Source organism: Armigeres subalbatus, chromosome 2 (assembly GCF_024139115.2).
Source record: "Armigeres subalbatus isolate Guangzhou_Male chromosome 2, GZ_Asu_2, whole genome shotgun sequence".
Lineage (NCBI taxonomy): Eukaryota > Metazoa > Arthropoda > Insecta > Diptera > Culicidae > Armigeres > Armigeres subalbatus.
This window is the reverse complement of record NC_085140.1, coordinates 323,103,388-323,124,790: the sequence shown is the minus strand read 5'-3', so window position 1 is coordinate 323,124,790 and position 21,403 is coordinate 323,103,388. Positions and strand designations below refer to the sequence as shown.

The window sequence follows — 21,403 nt, the reverse complement described above, 5'->3', positions numbered from 1 at the left end:
AGCACCATCTGGATCCGAGAGAGCGCGCCCAACAGTCCTCAAACCGCGCGCCTCAGAAAAACGTGTCTGGACAACAAAACCCACCCATGAGGAAAACAGCTGGTATCAGCTACAGTGATATGGCCAAAAGCGTGAAGGTCGGGATAATACCCAAAGACTTTCCCACTGTCCAACTCACTACAGCCCAGCTAGACCTTCTACAAGAAGCACTCCTGCTCAGAGTAGTTCAACAGCGAAACGAGCCAATAAAACCCAAATTCAACAACCTCATCTACAAGTCCGGTTACATGGTTCTAATCTGTAAGGATCAAGAGACTGCTGAGTGGTTAAAGAGAATATCCCCATCCATGAAACCCTGGGAAGGTGCAGAGCTGATGGCAATGGACGAAGTGGCGATTCCACGTCCAGAGATGATCCGAGCATTCTTCCCACAAAGCTCCAGCTATGATGACGACCGAATAAAGGCTCTCATAGAAAGCCAAAATGACATCACAACAACTAATTGGCGTATTGTGAAACGATCCATTCTGAAAGATATTCATGTTGAATGGATCTTCACAGTAGAGGGTGCGTCGATGGAAAAGTTGAAGAAGTCCAAATACACCCTCAACTACCGATTTGGTGAAATCCAACTAAGGAAGATTACAGATCAACCGACTGCCGCTACCGCCAATCCGACTGGAAGGCCGACCCAAGAGCAATCTGAGGAGGCCTCCTGTTCAAGCGAGGTTCGGCTAACTGGAAGGCCGACCCAAGAGAAATCTGAGGAAGCCTCCGGTTCGGGCGAGGTTAGTAAATCTCACCCCAAAAGCACCATAAAGGCTAGTCTGTCCGCCTCTAAAGGAAAAGCTCAAAGCTTACATGCGACCCCTGCTCTAGTGGTACCAAACCAAAGGTATCTAAACAGGGCAAAGGGGTGCAAAAAGCGACAGTTTGACCACAGAGGCGAAACTGGCGGGCCAGGTTGCTACAGGGAAGAGAGAAAACCCAGACTGTAATACCAAACGACATCCTGATGATCCGCAACATCCAAAGCCGGACAGTCGTCGTCCGGAAAAAAAGCGGAACCCCGGAAATGACGACTAAAGTTCTGCGAGTGAACCTCCACCATGCTGAGAGCGCCACGGGTGTGCTCTGTCGGAGGTTCACCAAAGAGAATTTAACCGTGGCCCTCATTCAAGAGCCATGGGTCAATAAATCCAGAATACAAGGTATTCCACAACACTCATGTAAGTTGGTATATGATGACAGCCAGCTTTCTCCTAGAGCGGCTATTTTATTACATAACAACTGTAAATACTTTCCAATTTCAGAATTCATAAAAGGGACATCGTAGCGGTCAGGATGGAGGTACCTTCCGCCAGAGGGAGTAGAGAGATCTTGGTGGTCTCGGCATACTTCCCAGGTGACGTGGACGAAATCCTCCTCCAGAAATAGCTGCGCTCGTAGCCTACAGCCACCGACACAACATCCCTTCGTCATAGGGTGCGACGCAAATGCACATCACACCGTATGGGGAAGTACCAATATAAACACCAGAGGTGAGTACCTGTTACAGTTTCTCTCTTCCAAGAACATTGACATTTGTAATGTTGGTGACAAGCCCACGTTTGAAAACTCCATTCGTCAGGAAGTTTTGGACTTGACTCTATGTAGTCGGTCTATCTCTGATAAAATAAAAACTGGCATGTTTCTGAAGAAATATCAATGTCAGACCATAAACACATCATCTTCGAGTGGGAAGGGGTCTAACGATGGAAAAACGTTTAAAGATCCTAAGAAAACTGATTGGGAATCCTACTCAGCTATCCTACGATCCGAAGAGTACATCATAGAAAGTCATATCAAGTCCATAACACAATTGGAAGATGCGTCCAAATCCATTAAAACAAAATCCTTAACGCCTACCAAGAGAGCTGTCCAACTAAATCAACTAGTTCGAGTAGAGACGTTCCATGGTGGAATAAAACTCTTGAGAAGCTTAGGAAAACTGCGCGTAGGGAGTTCAATCGTGCTAAGCGAACCGGCGATTGGAGCCTATACAGAAAGGCCCTGACGAACTACAACAAAGAAATAAGGTCAGCCAAACGGAAATCGTGGATTCTAATGTGTGAAAGCATAGAGAATACACCCGTAGTGGCTAGACTCCAAAAAACTCTTTCAAAAGACCACTCCAATGGTGTGGGTAGCCTCCGAAAGACGGATGGTTCGCTCACTGTAGAGCCTAGCGATACACTGAACGAATTGTTAAAGATCCTGATTCAATCCCTGAGTCGAGCATCGGCGACCAAGGCACTGGAATTGCTGTCTCAGATCCACAAGAGATCCAATCATGGGTTTCTGGGTCTAAAAAAGACGCAATAAAGGTTGCAAAGGAAGCTTTCACTCGGGCCAGGGTTGAGAGGGCTGTGAGATCTTTCGAGCCATTTAAGTCTCCTGGCATGGATGGAATATTTCCAGCGTTGATCCAAAAAGAGGAGAAAACACTGGTTCCACCCTTGGTTGAGATTTTTAAGGCGAGTCTGATTTTGGGGCACATACCTAACGATTGGCGTCAAATCCGGGCTGTCTTCATTCCGAAGGCAGGCAAGAGAGATAAAACCAACCCCAAAGCATTCAGGCCGATAAGTTTATCCTCTGTAATGCTCAAAATTATGGAAAAGGTACTATGCGAGTACATAAATCACAAATTTATGAAAGCAATGCCTTTGTCAAAAAACCAATTCGCTTATCAAAGTGGAAAATCTACGATCTCGGCACTACATACGGTAGTTCAAAAAACGAAAAACACTTTAATGCAAAAAGAAATTGCTCTTGTAGCATTTCTTGATATTGAGGGCGCATTCGATAACGCTTCTTACTCGTCTATAGGGTCAGCAATGTTGAGGAGAAAATTCGACCCATGCATTGTTACCTGGGTACACCTGCTATGCTAGCTAATCGGAAAATCTCCTCTGAGCTTAGCGGTTCATACATCACTGTTAAAGCAACAAGGGGGTGTCCGCAAGGCGGAGTGCTTTCTCCTTTGTTGTGGTCACTGGTGGTGGATGAGCTTCTAGACAGCTTAGAGAGAAGAGGCTTCGAAGTGGTTGGATATGCTGATGACGTTGTCATTATTGTACGAGGCAAATTCGAAAGTGTTATCGTGGAAAGAATGCAATCTGCCCTAAATCACACTTTTTCCTGGTGTCAAAAGTATCAACTAGGCATAAATCCTACAAACTTCCATTATCCCTTTCACCAAACGGAGAAAGGTACAACTGAAACCCCTTTTCTTGAATCAAACACAATTAGTTTATTCAAGTGAAGTAAAATATCTAGGTGTCATACTCGACGCAAAGCTTAATTGGAACTCTCATCTCCAATCAGTTGTGCAGAAAGGTCTCAATACACTTTGGGTTTGTTCAAAAACCCTTGGTAAAAGATGGGGCCTAAAACCAAGTATGATCATGTGGATATATAAAACCATTGTCCGTCCCAGGACAACTTACGCTTCCCTTGTCTGGTGGCCTAAAACTAATGAGGCTGCTGCAAGGGCTAAGCTCAACAAAATCCAACGCACCGCTTGCATAGCCATCACTGGCGCAGTTCGTAGTACACCCACTTTGGCCCTAGACGCAATGCTTCACCTGCCCCGGTTAGATCAATTCATAAAGCTGGAAGCAGAAAAAAGTGCTCTAAGGTTAAAGAGAACAAAAACACTGCTGTCGGGAGACCTTACGGGTCACCTCAGCATATTAAATGAATTTGCCATAAATCCCGCAATAGGAATTTGTAGTGACTGGATGGAAACGGTAGTCAATTATGACTTACCTTACGATGTGTTCATTCCTTCCCGCCAGGAGTGGGAAGGAGGTGGACCCAGCGTTCCAACAGGCTCTATAAATTTCTTCACAGATGGTTCGAAAATGAATAATCTGACAGGATCCGGAATCTATGGCCCTACAACAAAAATTTCTGTCCACTTAGGACAGTGGCCCACAGTATTTCAGGCGGAAATATATGCAATATTAGAATGCGTGTTATTATGCCTGAGGAGAAAGTATAGATTTGCAAAAATATGTATTTTCTCTGACAGCCAAGCGGCACTTAAGTCGCTTAATAACTACACTTGTAACTCAAAGCTAGTGTGGGAATGCATTCTGGCTTTGAAACTTATCCTTATCCATACGCAATCGAGTCTACCTATATTGGATCCCAGGACATACGGGTCTAGAGGGAAACGAGATTGCTGATGAGCTAGCCAGGAATGGATCTAATGAAAGGTTCATTGGCCCTGAGCCCTTCTGCGGGATCTCAGACTGCTCTGTAAAAATGGAACTGAACAAATATATGGTCAGTCAAATCACATCAAACTGGAATGCACTTCCCCATACGAGCCAATCCAAAAGGCTCGTAACGATTAACCCCAAGAAAACCCAACAACTATTAGGTCTCAAAAAAAGGGATCTCAACATCTACACCGGTCTAATAACTGGACACTGCCCCTGCAGATACCATCTACAAAAGATCGGAGCAATCCAAACCTCAAATTGCCGCTTCTGTGACGAGGAGAGAGAAACATCAGAACACATCCTCTGCTATTGCAGTGCACTCACCCAACGTAGGTTCAAAGTTCTCAGCAGGGCTTAGGGCCTGCTGACATATGGATCTTATCCCCCAAGGACGTGGTTGGCTTCATAAAGCTAGTCTCGCCAGAATGGGGGAGTCACATACTGTAACTCAGGATCTCTATTCATCAATAATAGATGGTCTTGAGTTCAGTCGATACCAAGGTATCTCAGTGACAAACATGTTACTGAGATAACTTGCGTATTTCACAGTATATCACAATAGTCCTAAAATCTGGACGCAGTGATCTTCACCCGACAAACGAGGAAAAAAAAAGAAGGATCTATTGTTTTACCGATGAGCATCAACTCGGACAATGTGTTCACTGGTTTGAACAAGAGGACTTGTTTATAGTCCGTCCGCATGTTCCGCTTAAGAAGGTCAAGCTTGTCAGTAAGACCCAGTGGTGTGGACATAGCACGGAAGATCTTCTCCATCGCAAGATAGAAATCTTGGAAGGTCTCATTCCGATACTGGCGACGCTGAGATGCCTTCATCTTTAGCGCGGCGTCAAGTTCCGGGTGAACAAAGTTCGCCCTCAGCTCACACACCAAATGGTTCCAGTTATAGAACCGCTTCTGGGATCGCATGGCTTGAAACCAAGCTAGCGCGTTCCCAGTGAACAAATGCATTGCCGAGTTGAACAATTCTGCTTCGGCAATCTGTTCTGATTCTGCGTAATGGTGGACTGTTTCCAAGAATTCGTTCAGCCCTGTGTCTTCATCATTCCCAGCATATTTTTTAATGTTCCAATCGGCCACCCGTTGGGGCCGACAATAGTAACCGGTAATTTCTACCGATCTGGTACTCTCCGCCTGACGCGGAACTGCGAAGCCTGGGATGGAAGGCTGGAAAATATTTTGCGGCTGATACGCCGGCTGGGGCTTTTCAAAAATCTTGGAATAATCCGCCATACCAGGAGCAGACAGCTTTGATTGTTTCGGCATTCGTAAGTCCTGTGCGGGAATCGAAAGACGTCTCCGCAAATCTTCTGAAATACCCAACCCTTCTAACGTTGGCTGTTGAATCTCAGGCAAATCCGGCAGATCAGGACTCTCTCTAAAGTGAATATCCTCTGTATCCACCGGCAAACTATTGAAGTTTACGTTAGGAAGGTTTTTTTTTAACCATGCCCTGTAATTCAGAAACTGTATCGCGAAGTGCTTGAACTTCACGATACGTTTTTTGGAGTTCAGAAGCAATCGTGCTGATAGACGCTAGACCGGTACCGAGTTTTTCCATCGTAGCTTCCAGAGAATCTATTCTCGCTGAGTTGCGGGACTCGTTGACCTTAATCTGCTGTTGCGTCTTTTGAATTTCCGCCCTTATTTCAAATAAGACCCCGAGAATTTCTTCCCCAGCCACCTGATTTACGACAACATCGGTTGAGGGTTTGCTATACAGGACCGGAATGTTGTCGTTCCTTTCCGCAGATTGGGTTTGCAAATCCTCATCATCATCCTCAGTGTCTTCTTCAACGACCGTGAGAGGAGGCGGAGCACTATTTGCGAAGTGGTAGCTGTGGAGAGCTACCACATCGTCCAACAAATCAATAAATGCCTCATTGCCTTCTCCCACGGCGTAGTTTTTTACGATTTGGAGCCGAGCACCCAAGTGAAGCAACCTGCTTCGAAAAACCTCTTTATTCGGACACCTGTACCCCAAATCCTCCTTGATGGACTCGAACTTGCCACGACATATACCCAAATCAACTTCAACATCACCTTTGAAGGACCGAACCACAGGATCAGAGACCTGCAGCTCGCTGGCCAACAGCCCACGCAAACGACGACGCCTTTTGGTGTATGATTGATCCGATTCGGGAGGGATGACAACACTGCGGGAGTTCAACTCAAAGTCGATCTCGTCTTGTTCGAGATGATCGGCTCGCAAGTGGAAGTACGCGACGTTGAATTCTCCCAACGTCAACACGTTGAGTACCATTTTGACGAAAGAGGACACAAATCTTTAAAATGTGGACGGTTTCAAAACTTTACCAACTGTTCGATGAAGTATGAATACGGTAAGGTACTTATTTTCACTCACTAACGATTCCCAATGATTTTAGGTCACCAAAATGCTTCACGTGCCACCCTAAACCGCTCGAAAGAATTGGCGATCCCGCCCCTGGGGCACTGCAACTTTACTCGTGCCAAATCGCCCAACAGACGGGACAAATAACCGATTTAGAGACACAAATACAACACAAACAATATAAAAAATTATAAACGGTCACGCGATTGTGGAAAAAGTCCCCACCACTGTGTTTATTCCACCCAAAATCCGAATTTTGGTGGAAGTACCCCTCGCTCAGGAAGAAAATATCGTAGATATTTTCGTAAAATTTACGTTGGGCGCCAATTGAAAGCCCTGAGCTTCCCCTCATACAATTCACCCCGGCAGGGCGGCCTAGAGCAGGGTACTCCCACTTCCCTTCGGATTTCGGATGGACAAAATGAGAAAAAGGAAAAAATATTTCAAATTAAAAAAACCTTATATTCTATTCTGACCTCTTGCTCCCTCTCGCTACGGCACTGGTCGACTCACTGCTCTCGTTGGGGGCCCCTTCGTCGACAGCAATACAGCAGCAGCAGGCAAACTGGTCTCTCGCTTTCTTCTTCCGTCCTTTCTTCTTCTGTTCTTCTTCTTCTTCTTCGCTCTTTCTTCTTCTGCTTCTCCTTCTTCACTTTCTCACTCTGGCTTTACAGACTGCCACGGCAGCCGTCCTTTACTTTAGCTAGGGGAAGAGCAAGCTCCTTTGTCGGATCCCCCTAGCGACGCTGGTGTAAAATCACCGAACCTGCCTACTCGCCGTAGACGGTCCAAGTAGTGACCGCAGTTCACTACTACAGGTGGTACGCCCCTTTGTACGCACCTGTCTTCGCTCTCTTTGGCTGTTAACTGTGAGGGCGAGGAACTCTATTGACTGAGCCCCCACAGTGAGAACGGCGGGTGTTTTGGGGATCTTTGACTTTACCGCTGGGAAGCGAAACACTCCTTTACGATGAGCTTCCCAGTATGGCGGCGATCCTACACCCTAATGCACTGCACTAACACAGCACTTTTCTTCGTTCCCGAACCGGCACTTCTCGGGGGAACCACTTTTCCACTCCCGACTATGCTGGGACTTAGTTAGCCAGCTAAACGCGCACCACGGATGGATATCCGGCACCAAAACTCCGAGTCAAAACTAGCGGGTTGTCAAAACGCGTGCGATCCTCTTCGCGGTTCGTAACTCTCTCCCGTCATCGACCAGACCAAAAACAAATAATCGCCATCGCTCCTGCCACCGTGCTCGACTGTTATGTTGCTTGTGTTGATGTCGCTTTTTAGCCTACGGGAGGAGCTCTGGCGCTAACTTTATTTTAAAATCTAACTTAACGGACATTATAATTTAAAAGCAACAATTTAAAACGCTAAACAACAAAATCTAAACAAACTTTAATTGAAAAAACAAACGAATTAAAATATTAACAAATCCACAGTGGTGGTGCATGTTGCCATTAAAACAAAAACAAAAGCATAATGGGTAGCCAGTTAAAGCGACGCACAAACTACCCAAAATACACTCGGCGACAAGACTAAAAAAAACGGGTTAATTGTAACTCGCAGGTTACAAAGGGCAGTACAGCTCTTCGATGAACATACGCCGAATGAAATATCCTTCTCCACTGGACTCGTTCCTGGGCCAATCGCTTCCAGTCGCCCTGAACATTGAGGGCCCTCATGTTCTCATCAACTGCAAAAAGCCATCGTGTACGCGGCCTTCCACGAAGCCTGCGGCCTCTTCCGGGATAATATTCCTACTAAATATTATCTTCCCTTGACGTTCTTCTGGCATACGAACAACGTGTTGAGCCCACCGTAGTCTGCCGTGTTGAACAAGCTTAACAATATCCCTTTATACACCTGGTACAACTCGTGATTCACGCCGCCAGATACCGTTCTCCTGTTTACCGCCGAGTATTGTCGCGCTTATCTTTTTCTAGAATGCTGCGGCGGTCTTACACTCACAGGCCCGACTGCAAACGTAAACGATAGCCGCCGTATTAAAAGATAGGCAGAATTTTCCCACTCAAAACAAAACCACGTGCTTTTCGCGAAATGGCAGCAGTGTTCGATTGTATTAGTGAGAGGCAACCGGAGTCACTGAGTACATGGAGCAGTGGCGTCCCGTAACCTCACTTTTTACCTGTTCAACGACACAAAAATTGGAAGTTTTAATATTTTGACATCCCGAATAGGAAATAAAATAATCAGAGCCGATTAAGCTTATCAAAATCTACTTATCTCATGCATTTACGCGTAGAAATTTCTCAAATTGGAATTCGTTGAACAGGTAGATTGAGGTTAAGGAGTCGCCACTGACATGGAGAGTGTTTATCATGGCAAGTGCATACGGTGGGTGAGATTTTTATTTACTCTGTTGTGTTTAGTGACCGTTGCGATTACCTGAGAAGCAACCAGCAGGAAGCCGCAGTATTATATTTTATCTCGAGATGCATAATATTGTCCGCAGCAACTTACCCTCAAACACTCAAACACAAACAAACAAGCCACCGGAAGAATCAGAGTAGTATACAGCGCGAATTTTGTCTTCGTTTGCAGACTGCGGGACTTAAGCTGGTTACGAAGTCCACACCAACTCTCCTAATCGCTCCCTCGACCGCTATATTGAACAGAAGATTCAAGAGTGCACCACCCTCCTTCAATCCATCTGAGGTAACAAATCACGTCGATATTTCATCCGCAACCCTTACACTTGATTTCGATCCGTCCAACACTATATGAATCAGTCGTATCAGTTTCGCCGGAAGACCATGTTCTAGCATAATTTGCCATAATTCATTCCGTTTCACTGAACCGTATGCCGCTTTGAAATATATAAACAGATGATGTGCCTGCAAGTTGTACTTTCGGAATTTATCAAGGATTTGTCTCAGGGTAAACATTTGATCCTTCGTTTATCGGCTCTCACGAAAACCTGCTTGGTATTTGCCGAAGAAGGACTCTTCAAGCGGTCTCAATCTGTTGAACAGAATACGGGACATAATTACGCCATATTAAGGAGGGTCATTCCTCGGTGATTGGCGCACTCCAATCTGTGCCCTTTATTAAAGAGAGGGCAAATGAGGCCTGCCAACCAGCTAGTAGGCTATTCCTCGTCTTCCCATATTTTCGACATAATATGGTGCAGAACTTCATAAAGTTGCTCACTGCCATGCTTGAGAAGTTCAGCCGGGAGCTGGTCCTTCCCGCAGCCTTATTGTTTTTCAGCTCTTTAATAGCTTTTATAATCTCATCTAGTGTAGGAGACTCTACAGCTACAACAATCATTATCCTATCTCCGTTAGCGAATGACTTATTTTGTTGTTTGATTTTAAAATAGATAGTCTTTAATTAAAAACATAATATTCCGAAAATTAAGACGAGGTACTTCAACGACAAAAACTTAACAAGAAGCTCCTATTGACAACATGTTCACTCCAGAAAACGAAAGCGTTGTACAACTAGAAATAAAAACGCTCTAAGATATACACTCAACTTACTAATCGATCAATTTACAGGGGAAAAGCAACGAATTGTCCGAGCAGTACGCTGAGTGCGTCACAAGGTTAACGGCTTTCCTGGAGCTGGACCACGATGTCAAGACACATCTACCCCACTTGAAGCACGTGTTATACACCGATTTCCGCCTGTTGGAAAAAATGCAACTGACCCGGGAGCAAATGAGCATTTTCTATCGGCTGTACAAGTGCCTCTTCCACGTCATAGTACAAGCTAGACAGGCTGAAACCGCCAAGGAGCATTCGCTGAAGGAGCCCATCGCCCATTTGCAGCAAACCGGGAACAGCCTGAAGAAGCGCGTGATGGAACTGATACGCGTATTGATCAAACAGCTGCAAAAGTACGACGAATCGCTCGACACCAGCGTGCACATGTTCATCAGCCTGTGCGATATGTTGCTCGTGACGCAGAACGCTGTTGGCGATCTCGGCATTGCCGAACTGGAGGCCATCGTTTATCCCGTCCAACCGGCACTGCTGCAGAAGATGGCGAAATTTTTGCTGTACTATCTCTTCTCCAAGAAGGACGGTAAGTAAGGATGGAGGAAGTTTGTGGGTAGTTGGAATATTGTTTACCTTGTAATGTATGGGATTTTTTTATTATGCCCTTGCCATAAAGCCGTCAATTGCTGATTGGTGGGTGTCCTGTCGTCAATCGCGTGACGAATATCGTTTTTCTATTTTACATACCGAATCGGGATATTCGTATGACTGGCATTGACTGATTATGCCTCATGTTTGGCAAAAGTTGATTCTCGATGAAAAGTGGGGATTGGTAATGTAATGTTACTTTGCCTCTAAATTATATAGGTACGTTTTATAGACAGTTTGGCTGGGCTAGGGCTACAAAATACCGATGCATAGTTTTGGGTAACGTAGAATTAGATAACCGACTTCAAGAAACAAGATTTACGCTTCTGCGGGTAAAACGAAAAGGATAACACCTTGAGGTAACATAATGTGAGATGTCAAATAAATACTAATTCAATCAAACTATCTTTCCTTTACTGAATGATACAAATCACATGTTTCTGATACTTTATGTGTTATGAGCAATACAGTAGGGTATATCCTTTTGTGATATTGTGCAGTAAATGTAGTGCTTTGTTGCGAATAATTGCATGTTTGATGACACCAGTCCAAAGGTAGGTCCAAATATATCATCACAAACAAATCTATAGGTACGTTTTTTTTCACCTGCAAAGTATTCGCCCGTGCATCCTTGACTGCGATGATGAATCACGCAAACATCCAACAGAAAAGTACTAATTTCTGACCACGTTAGTTTACATGCCATTTTTTGCAGAACGGAAAATCTTTCGAAGTACGGATAAGCTCAGAATAAGTAAATGGTCCGAAATAAGAACACTTACCCCATTCGTTACACACCGTGGCGCCACCGCATATCACATCATCACATCCTTTTTTAAAGCAACGGCGACGTGACACGGCATGGCAACGGGTGCAGCACCATCAGAAGCACATGTTGAACGCGTCGCCTCGATTGGAGCGGATCAATCACAGTGTGTCATGAAAGGCAACCGTCTCCTTGACTGCGTTGAGGACCGTCGAAAAATTTTCATTTCAATTTTCACCACCGAGGAAAGCGGACGCGATTTGGATTCACTCTCTTCATATTCAATCGCTGCTGGGGAGTTCAAAAAAGCAAATTGGAAGCAATAGAAGTCCAGCAGAATGCGTGAAATCGTGCATATTCAAGCCGGCCAGTGTGGCAACCAGATCGGAGCCAAGTTCTGGGAGGTAATATCCGATGAGCATGGAATCGATGCGACGGGAGCGTACTGCGGTGATAGCGATTTGCAGCTGGAGCGGATAAATGTGTACTACAACGAGGCCACAGGCGGAAAGTACGTACCCCGAGCGGTGCTAGTTGACTTGGAACCGGGAACTATGGATTCCGTCCGAGCAGGACCCTTCGGACAGCTGTTCCGTCCGGATAATTTTGTTTTCGGGCAATCCGGTGCCGGTAACAACTGGGCTAAGGGACACTATACCGAAGGGGCCGAACTGGTTGATTCGGTGCTCGATGTGGTCCGGAAAGAATCGGAAGGTTGTGATTGTCTGCAGGGCTTCCAGCTAACACACTCGTTAGGCGGCGGAACTGGTTCAGGTGAGATTAGTAGATGCTTCGTTTGCATTTTGTTCATCTAACAAAAATTGGTTTCTCAGGCATGGGTACTTTGCTTATTTCGAAGATTCGAGAAGAATATCCGGATCGTATTATGAACACATTCTCCGTCGTTCCGTCGCCAAAGGTGTCCGATACTGTGGTAGAGCCATATAACGCAACCCTAAGTGTGCACCAGCTGGTTGAGAACACAGACGAATCCTACTGTATCGATAACGAGGCTCTGTACGATATTTGCTTCCGCACATTAAAGTTGACCACCCCAACGTACGGCGATTTGAACCACCTGGTTTCGGCCACGATGTCTGGTGTGACCACGTGTTTGCGCTTCCCCGGTCAGCTGAATGCAGATCTCCGCAAATTGGCAGTCAACATGGTACCTTTCCCGCGGCTACACTTTTTTATGACTGGCTTCGCGCCCTTGACTTCCCGTGGATCGCAACAATATCGTGCCCTGACCGTTCCGGAACTAACGCAGCAAATGTTCGATGCAAAAAATATGATGGCGGCTTGTGATCCACGCCACGGACGGTACCTAACGGTGGCGGCCATCTTCCGGGGCCGAATGTCCATGAAGGAAGTCGACGAGCAGATGCTAAACATTCAAAGCAAGAATAGCAGCTACTTCGTGGAATGGATTCCGAACAATGTAAAAACAGCCGTCTGTGACATTCCGCCGCGTGGTTTGAAAATGTCGTCCACCTTCATTGGCAACTCGACGGCGATACAGGAAATTTTCAAACGTATCGCCGAACAATTTACGGCTATGTTCCGGCGGAAGGCCTTCTTGCATTGGTACACCGGTGAAGGCATGGACGAAATGGAGTTCACCGAAGCCGAGAGCAATATGAACGACCTGGTATCGGAATACCAGCAGTACCAGGAAGCAACAGCCGACGAGGAAGGAGAATTTGACGAAGAAGAGGAAGGTGGCGAAGAATAAATGAGGAAATTATCCGTTATCATCATACTGTGAATTAAAGATCCTACTGTTGTATAATTGCTGAAATAAAATTTTGTTCCAAAAAAAAGTTTTTTTCTTTCTGTTAAACTTTCGCCTTTCTCCTGCACAACTGCATAAAACTGTAGCGAAAGGACTCCAAAAACAAATAACTTGCTGATTATGTTGAGTTGTAATTTTTCAGGCTTTTAAATTTTAGGCTTTTTAGGCTTTTAAATTGCCTAGTAGGAGAAGTGTACCGGTTTTGGCCACCTTAGTGCTTAATTTGGCCAGCCCTGAAAAATGCATATTTTCCAAAAAATATCGATCATTTTTTACAGCGTAAGGGATGTATCTCCTGTTACAGTAAAACCTTCGGAAATTGCTTCATTTTCGAAAACTGGCCAAATTAGGAACATGACCAAAACTGGTACAGTTACCTTAGATATTATTTCTTGTTTGATATCCGACATTCGGAAATGGGAGAAAATGCTATTGTCGCGAGAATTCAGTTCGGGTTTCAACTGGATCTACAATAGTTTTGAGGGATTTCCGGTACGATTTGTGATCAATTGAACCTGCTACATGAAAACTTGTACGAGAAAATTAGTGAATTTTGATTGGCGCTTGATGTGATTTGGCAGAACCCCGACCGAACTAGGGTAAACTAGGGTAACTGTACCAGTTTTGGCCATGTTCCTGATTTGGCCAATATATCCAAGCCAAGATTAGGACAATAATCTGAGCGAATCGGATACGTTCGAAAGTTTTGGTCGTCCGTAAACGAGAATAAAACTAGTTTACACTCACTGATTTGTATGTATGTAACACAAAATTATGTTTCCCATGTAGATTGGCACGACGCACCGGTCATAAAGCAGAAGCAGATGCTCATGAAGTATGTGCAACTGTACGATCTGCACAAGTCGCTCCCCGGGATCACCGACACGCACTTTATAGTGGCCAACTTCGCCATCGACACAGTATTCGACAAACAACTGAGGGACCTGATGAAGGTGTTGCATCGGGCCGATCCATCCCAGTTCTGTGAAGTTATTGCCCAGGCCGCATTCCAACTGTTGCAAGGCTACAAATCGGAATCCAATGTGAAGGTAATATTACGTTCTATCGCACACAGTTTCAACTATGAGTACGCTGCTAACTCTGCGTTGTTCTAGAATTTCTTCGCAAAATTCCAATCGTTTGCGCTGGGGAAATTGACCGCCGAGAACAAGGAGGACTATCACACGGTGATGGCCAAAGTGATGGAGAAAATTCTGAACAATTTAATGCACATCCTGTCCGATCCGGGACCATCAACCGCCGAGTCGAAGCGTATGTTCAAACTGATCGAACCACTTCTGCCGGACGTCCCCATCGAGGATCGCCTAACGATGTAAGGCAGTTTTCTTTTTAATATTTTTTTATATTATTCTTCTATTTTTTAATATTGTTCTCAGGGAACATCTGCTTATGCGGCATCCGGAATACGACAAGTTGAGCGACTCAGACCGCAGAGCGGTTAATCGATTCGTCAAGCATTTGAATCCGCAGGATTAGGACAAACGAATCGAGCACAATCGGTTCCTAATTGATGACGTTTTTGAAATCCTTTTTTTTTTTTTCTGGTGGATGTTTTAACACTTTACTTTTGTATTATTGATTTGAATTCAATATGAATAAACCGGTAAGTACCATTTTTTGGTTATAAGCACAAGTTGTTGGAATTAGTGAATTCGATCAGATACTCCATGGGTCAACTGTGAGGTCGTCTTCAGTCTCTCGTCGAGTCAAGTACGAGACACTGAAGACAACCTCACAGTTGAGTTCGAAAAACGTTCCTGCAAAGATAACAAAACGTAGTGGAATTAAATAGAAAGTACTAAACTCGTCTTAGACGGTTAACATATTAGCTACTGCACAGCGTAGTAGAATGATTATCGGTTTTTGAGAAAATGTGCTTTTGCTAATTTTACGTTATGAATCTGAGGCCATTGTATGTTCCTTAGTTCGCCCAATAAAATAGGATGGTTTCTTATTCCTCGCAATAGTGGTTGTAACCTTTGCTGCTTAAGATGATCCGCAAACACACCTGGCAACATCCGAGTGGAGACACTTGCTCACTTGACCACGACGGACAACATTTCTCGGATATTTTAGATGTAAGGTCCTTCAGTGGTCCGAACATTGACTCGGATCACTGGCTTGTAGTTCAAAAATTCGGGCGCAACTTTCCATCTCGTTCGCTGCGCTCCACGCCGTCTCGTACCTGCCGGATCGGAAGCGAACACCATCTTTGCAGGGTTGCATTCTTGCAACATGTCCTGCCCATCGTACCCTTCCGGCTTTAGCTACCTTCTGGATACTGCCCAAGTAACCAAATGTTCCTTTAAGAGTACGATTTTCGCTTAATCAGCTTCACACAGATGCTTAAGCGGAAAACGTACTCTTAAAGGAACTTTTGGTTACTTGGGTGGGTTCGCGGTAGAGTTGGGCGAGCTCGTGGTTCATTCTTCGCCGCCGGTTGTCCTAAGCACCCGTCTCTCGAATACTCCGAGTGCTTGCAAGTCCTCCTCGAGCATTGTCCATGTTTCATGTCCGTAGAGGACAATCGGTCTTATTAGCGTCTTGTACATGACACATTTGGTGCGATGACGAATCTTTTTTGACCGCAGTTTCTTCTGGATCCCGTACTGGGCTCGCCTTCCACAGATGATGCGCCTTCGTGTTTCACGACTAACATTGTTATCACCCGTTAGCAAGCATCCGAGGTAGACGAATTCCTCGACCACCACGAAGGTATCCCCTTCTATCGTAACTCTGCTTCCCAGGCGGGCCTTGTCTTTGATGCATTCATCACCAGTCCAACTTTTGTTGCTTCACGTTTCAGGCGGGTGTACAGTTCTGCCACTTTTGCAAATGTTCGGCCGACAATGTCCATGTCATCCGCGAAGCAAATAAATTGACTGGATCTGTTGAAAATCGTACCCCGGCTGTTACACCTGGCTCTCCGCATGACACCTTCTAGCGCAATGTTGAACAACAGGCACGAAAGTCCATCACCTTGTCTTAGTCCCCGGCGCGATTCAAACGAACTGGAGTGTTCGCCCTAAATCTTCACACAGTTTTGTACACCATCCACCGTTGCTTTGATCAGTCTGGTAAGCTTCCCAGGAAAGCTGTTCTCGTCCATAATTTTTCAAAGCTCTGCGCGGTCTATACTGTCGTATGCCGCCTTGAAATCAACGAACAGATGGTGCGTTGGGACCTGGTATTCACGGCATTTTTGAAGGATTTGCCTTACAGTAAAGATCTGGTCCGTTGTCGAGCGGCCGTCAACGAAGCCAGCTTGATAACATCCCACGAACACTAATGGTGACAGACGACGGAAGATGATCTGGGATATCACTTTGTAGGCGACATTAAGGATGGTGATCGCTCGAAAGCTCTTACACTCCAGCTTGTCGCCTTTCTTGTAGATGGGGCATATAATCCCTTCCTTCCACTCCTCAGGTAGCTGTTCAGTTTCCCATATTCTGACTATCAGTTTGTGCAGGTAAGTGGCTAGCTTTCCCGGGCCCATCTTGATGAGCTCAGCTCCGATACCATCCTTACCAACTGCTTTATTGGTCTTTAGCTGTTGGATGGCATCCTTAACTTTCCTCAAGGGTGGGGCTGGTTGGCTTCCATCGTCCGCTGAACTTACGTAGTCATCTCCTCCGCTGCCTTGACTTTCACTGCCTGTACTCTCAGCGCCATTCAAATGTTCCTCGTAGTGCTGCTTCCATCTTTCGATCATCACATGTTCGTCCGTAAAGATGCTCCCATTCTTATCCCTGCACATTTCGGCTCGCGGCACGAAGCCATTGCGTTGAACTTCTGATAAAACTTGCGTGTTTCTTGAGAACGGCACAGCTGTTCCATTTCCTCGCACTCCGCTTCTTCCAGGCGGCGTTTCTTCTCTTGAAAAAGGCGGGTCTGCTGTCTCCGCTTCCGTCTATAACGTTCCACGTTCTGCCGGGTACCTTGATGCAGCGCGACCGCCCGCGCTGCGTCCTTCTCCTCCAGAATATGTCCCTCGCTGGCACTCGGATGATGATCAGCCGCCCTAACATGGAGAACAGACGCTATTGTGAGCCGATCCTGACATGGAGAACATACACTCAGTAAGATTTGTACCTCCGGAGAGGAGCAAACCCCCCCCCCCCCTTCCCTGTCAGCATACGACCATAGTTCCCACCGGGGTTGGTTACCCGATCTTCCCTAAGGTTGCTCGTATCCCGGCCAGCACCATGGGGAGGTAGGGATAGAAGTTGCTGGGTAAGAGACTGAGGACCGCGAGATGGGGTCTATTTTATTCCTTCCGGTACGTGAAGTACCAATGGTACGCTTTACCCAGCATTTGCCGTGGGTGATGCACTTTCGAATTTATTGTTCAACATTGCACTCGAAGGCGCTATTAGGAGATCTGGCGTGCAGAGGAAGGGCACTATCATCACACGGTCGCATATGCTCCTGGACTTTGTGGGCGACATCGACCTTATTGGAATCGATCGCAGAGCAGTAATGGAGGCTTTTGTCCCACTGAAGAGGGAAACGGCGAGGATAGGCTTAACCATTAACTCTACCAAGACAAAGTACATGGCGGCAGGTAGATATAGAGGAAGACCTAGTGGTGTTGGTGCACAGGTAGTGCTTGATGGGGATGTGTTTGAAGTTGTTGAAGAATTTGTTTACCTTGGAACGCTTGTGACATGTGACAATGACGTTTCCCGTGAAGTGAAAAGACGCAACGTCAACGTAACACAACGACAACGTAAGTTTTTTGAAAAAAGTACACTGTAGCGCATATTTTCAAGATTTTTTAAGTGGAAGTGGTTTGCACTTAGGAGACAGATCTCGGCGAGTTTTATCAAACTACCAAAAATTAGGAGAATCGGTTGAAAACTAAAAAAATGGCAGCCACTCAAAGTGGCCTGGGGTCATATTGACCCCAGAGCACAGACAAAAGGTTAAAAGAGCTTTCATATTAAACTAACGAAAATCGTGATATCATGAAGGAAAAAAATTAAAAATCAAAATACGAACAAAACATTGAAAAATAGAGGTATGTTAACTTTAAAATTTCGCCAATTTTTTCCCCGCGGAGATATTTAGTTGGGGATCATATTTGGGATGTGTAATTTCAGATGCCCACGGAAAATCTTGCGCAAACTTGCGCCATTTTGAGAAAAAGCGATTTGAAAAAAAAACGCGGCTGGCCCAAAACATGCCTTTTTTCCGTAGTGTGGATCATAGCATCACAAATTTCAATATTCTACTATAATAAAAGTTCTTCCCTATTTGTTCTTGATATTTTGTGAATAAAAATTCAATGTCGTTTGGAGATTTCATTTCATTTATTTAGTTAACATCTAAACAGATAACACTGAATCAACAATTTGACGCCACAATACACGGTTCGAGGCCGCATCTCTCCATCCTCGGATACGCCCCACGCTCGCCAAGTCGTTCTGCACCTGGTCTGCCCATCTCGCTCGCTGCGCTCCACGCCGTCTCGTACCTGCCGGATCGGAAGCGAACACCATCTTTGCAGGGTTGCTGTCCGGCATTCTTGCAACGTGTCCTGCCCATCGTACCCTTCCGGCTTTAGCTACCTTCTGGATACTGGGTTCGCCGTAGAGTTGGGCGAGCTCATGGTTCATTCTTCGCCGCCACACACCGTCTTCTTGCACACCGCCAAAGATGGTCCTAAGCACCCGTCTCTCGAATACTCCGAGTGCTTGCAAGTCCTCCTCGAGCATTGTCCATGTTTCATGACCGTAGAGGACAACCGGTCTTATAAGCGTCTTGTACATGACACATTTGGTGCGGTGGCGAATCTTTTTCGACCGCAGTTTCTTCTGGAGCCCGTAGTAGGCCCGACTTCCACAGATGATGCGCCTTCGTATTTCACGACTAACGTTGTTGTCAGCCGTTAGCAAGGATCCGAGGTAGACGAATTCCTCGACCACCTCGAAGGTATCCCCGTCTATCGTAACACTGCTTCCCAGGCGGGCCCTGTCGCGCTCGGTTCCGCCCACAAGCATGTACTTTGTCTTTGACGCATTCACCACCAGTCCAACTTTTGTTGCTTCACGTTTCAGGCGCTTGTACAGTTCTGCCACCTTTGCAAATGTTCTGCCGACAATGTCCATGTCATCCGCGAAGCAAATAAATTGACTGGATCTGTTGAAAATCGTACCCCGGCTGTTACACCCGGCTCTCCGCATGACACCTTCTAGCGCAATGTTGAACAACGGGCACGAAAGTCCATCACCTTGTCTTAGTCCCCGGCGCGATTCGAACGAACTGGAGTGTTCGTCCGAAATCTTCACACAGTTTTGCACATCATCCACCGTTGATTTGATCAGTCTGGTAAGCTTCCCAGGGAAGCTGTTCTCGTCCATAATTTTCCATAGCTCTACGCGGTCTATACTGTCGTATGCCGCCTTGAAATCAACGAACAGATGGTGCGTTGGGACCTGGTTTTCACGGCATTTTGGAAGGATTTGCCGTACAGTAAAGATCTGGTCCGTTGTCGAGCGGCCGTCAACGAAGCCGGCTTGATAACTTCCCAAGAACTCGTTCACTAATGGTGACAGACGACGGAAGATGATCTGGGATATCACTTTGTAGGCGGCATTAAGGATGGTGATCGCTCGAAAGTTCTCACACTCCAGTTTGTCGCCTTTCTTGTAGATGGGGCATATAACCCCTTCCTTCCACTCCTCCGGTAGCTGTTCGGTTTCCCAGATTCTGACTATCAGTTTGTGCAGGCAAGTGGCCAGCTTTTCCGGGCCCATCTGGATAAGGATTCCATAAGAAACATGAGTATCACTAGTGTCCAATCTACGAAGTATACCGTAACAACGCTAACGCAAGTGGCCAGCTTTTCCGGGCCCATCTTGATGAGCTCAGCTCCGATACCATCCTTACCAGCTGCTTTATTGGTCTTTAGCTGTTGAATGGCATCCTTAACTTCCCTCAAGGTGGGGGCTGGTTGGCTTCCATCGTCCGCTGAACTGACGTAGTCATCTCCTCCGCTGCCTTGACTTTCACTGCCTGTACTCTCAGCGCCATTCAGATGTTCCTCGTAGTGCTGCTTCCACCTTTCGATCACCACACGTTCGTCCGTCAAGATGCTCCCATCCTTATCCCGGCACATTTCGGCTCGCGGCACGAAGCCTTTGCGGGATGCGTTGAGCTTCTGATAGAACTTGCGTGTATCTTGAGAACGGCACAGCTGTTCCATCTCCTCGCACTCCGCTTCTTCCAGGCGGCGTTTCTTCTCCTGAAAAGGCGGGTCTGCTGTCTCCGCTTCCGTCTATAACGTTCCACGTTCTGCCGGGTACCTTGCTGCAGCGCGACCGCCCGCGCTGCGTCCTTCTCCTCCAGAATCTGTCTGCACTCTTCGTCGAACCAATCGTTCCGTCGACTTCGACCCATATACCCGACGTTGTTCTCCGCTGCGTCGTTAATGGCTGCTTTGACTGTATTCCAGCAGTTTGGAGATTTATATATATATATATATATATTTTTTGTTAAAGAGTCAAAATCAAGGTCGAAATATTAGGTCCTTTTCACAGCCTCCAGAAGTACCTACCGATAGATGCTCCCAATCATTTGATGCCTAAAAAAATAAAATAATCAAACTGAATTAAAATATTCAATTCTGGACTAGCCCGGGTCGCTTTGCTGACATGCGTTACAAATAGGGTGGTCGGTATTGGCCATTTTTGACAAATACCGGTTTTCGGTATTTGGTGGAGTCAATATCGGTAGTACCGGTAAAATACCGGTTTTTGTACAAATTGCAGAAATGTTAAAAGACTTTTTATTTTGACTTTTGTGTGAAAAATAATTTTTATTGACAAACTTTGAATGTCGAAGTCATTGCTTGTTGGGCTTGTAGAATGAAAATTCAAGATAACATAACATACTATGTGATTCATTTCCCAATCCGCATTAATCGAAGTTAGACGAGTTGTCAAGCACCCTTAAGGACAAGCTTCCCGGCATCCAAAACTAAATACACTCGCGTTTTCAAGACGGAAGCCACACAAAATTGTCAAGCAAAGCTGTAATAATAAGTTT

At 45.8% G+C, this 21,403-nt stretch overlaps 2 protein-coding genes across 2 annotated transcripts in view; both read left to right on the top strand.

The window, feature by feature from the left end:
• LOC134212686 (uncharacterized) overlaps positions 1–15,001 on the top strand; it is a 28,610-nt gene extending 13,609 nt beyond the window's left edge. The window contains exons 5-8 of the mRNA XM_062690752.1: positions 10,179–10,707; positions 14,120–14,379; positions 14,446–14,663; positions 14,728–15,001. Coding sequence (XP_062546736.1) covers positions 10,179–10,707; positions 14,120–14,379; positions 14,446–14,663; positions 14,728–14,827 — 1,107 coding nt within the window. The 3' untranslated portion in view covers positions 14,828–15,001. The remainder of the gene's footprint in view (positions 1–10,178; positions 10,708–14,119; positions 14,380–14,445; positions 14,664–14,727) is intronic.
• On the top strand, positions 11,858–13,358 carry LOC134212687 (tubulin beta chain-like). Its single transcript, XM_062690753.1, has 2 exons — positions 11,858–12,309; positions 12,369–13,358. Exons 1-2 carry the CDS (start codon positions 11,874–11,876, stop codon positions 13,268–13,270), a joined length of 1,338 nt encoding a protein of 445 aa, XP_062546737.1. The 5' UTR covers positions 11,858–11,873; the 3' UTR covers positions 13,271–13,358.
• Positions 15,002–21,403: the final 6,402 nt, after the last annotated feature.

Bases quoted from the DNA above. Each gene is read 5' to 3' on its own strand.
- LOC134212687 (XM_062690753.1), top strand. From the start codon at position 11,874: ATGCGTGAAATCGTGCATATTCAAGCCGGCCAGTGTGGCAACCAGATC. The intron at 12,310-12,368 runs GTGAGATTAGTA...TTGGTTTCTCAG, and splicing joins AGGCGGCGGAACTGGTTCAG to GCATGGGTACTTTGCTTATT.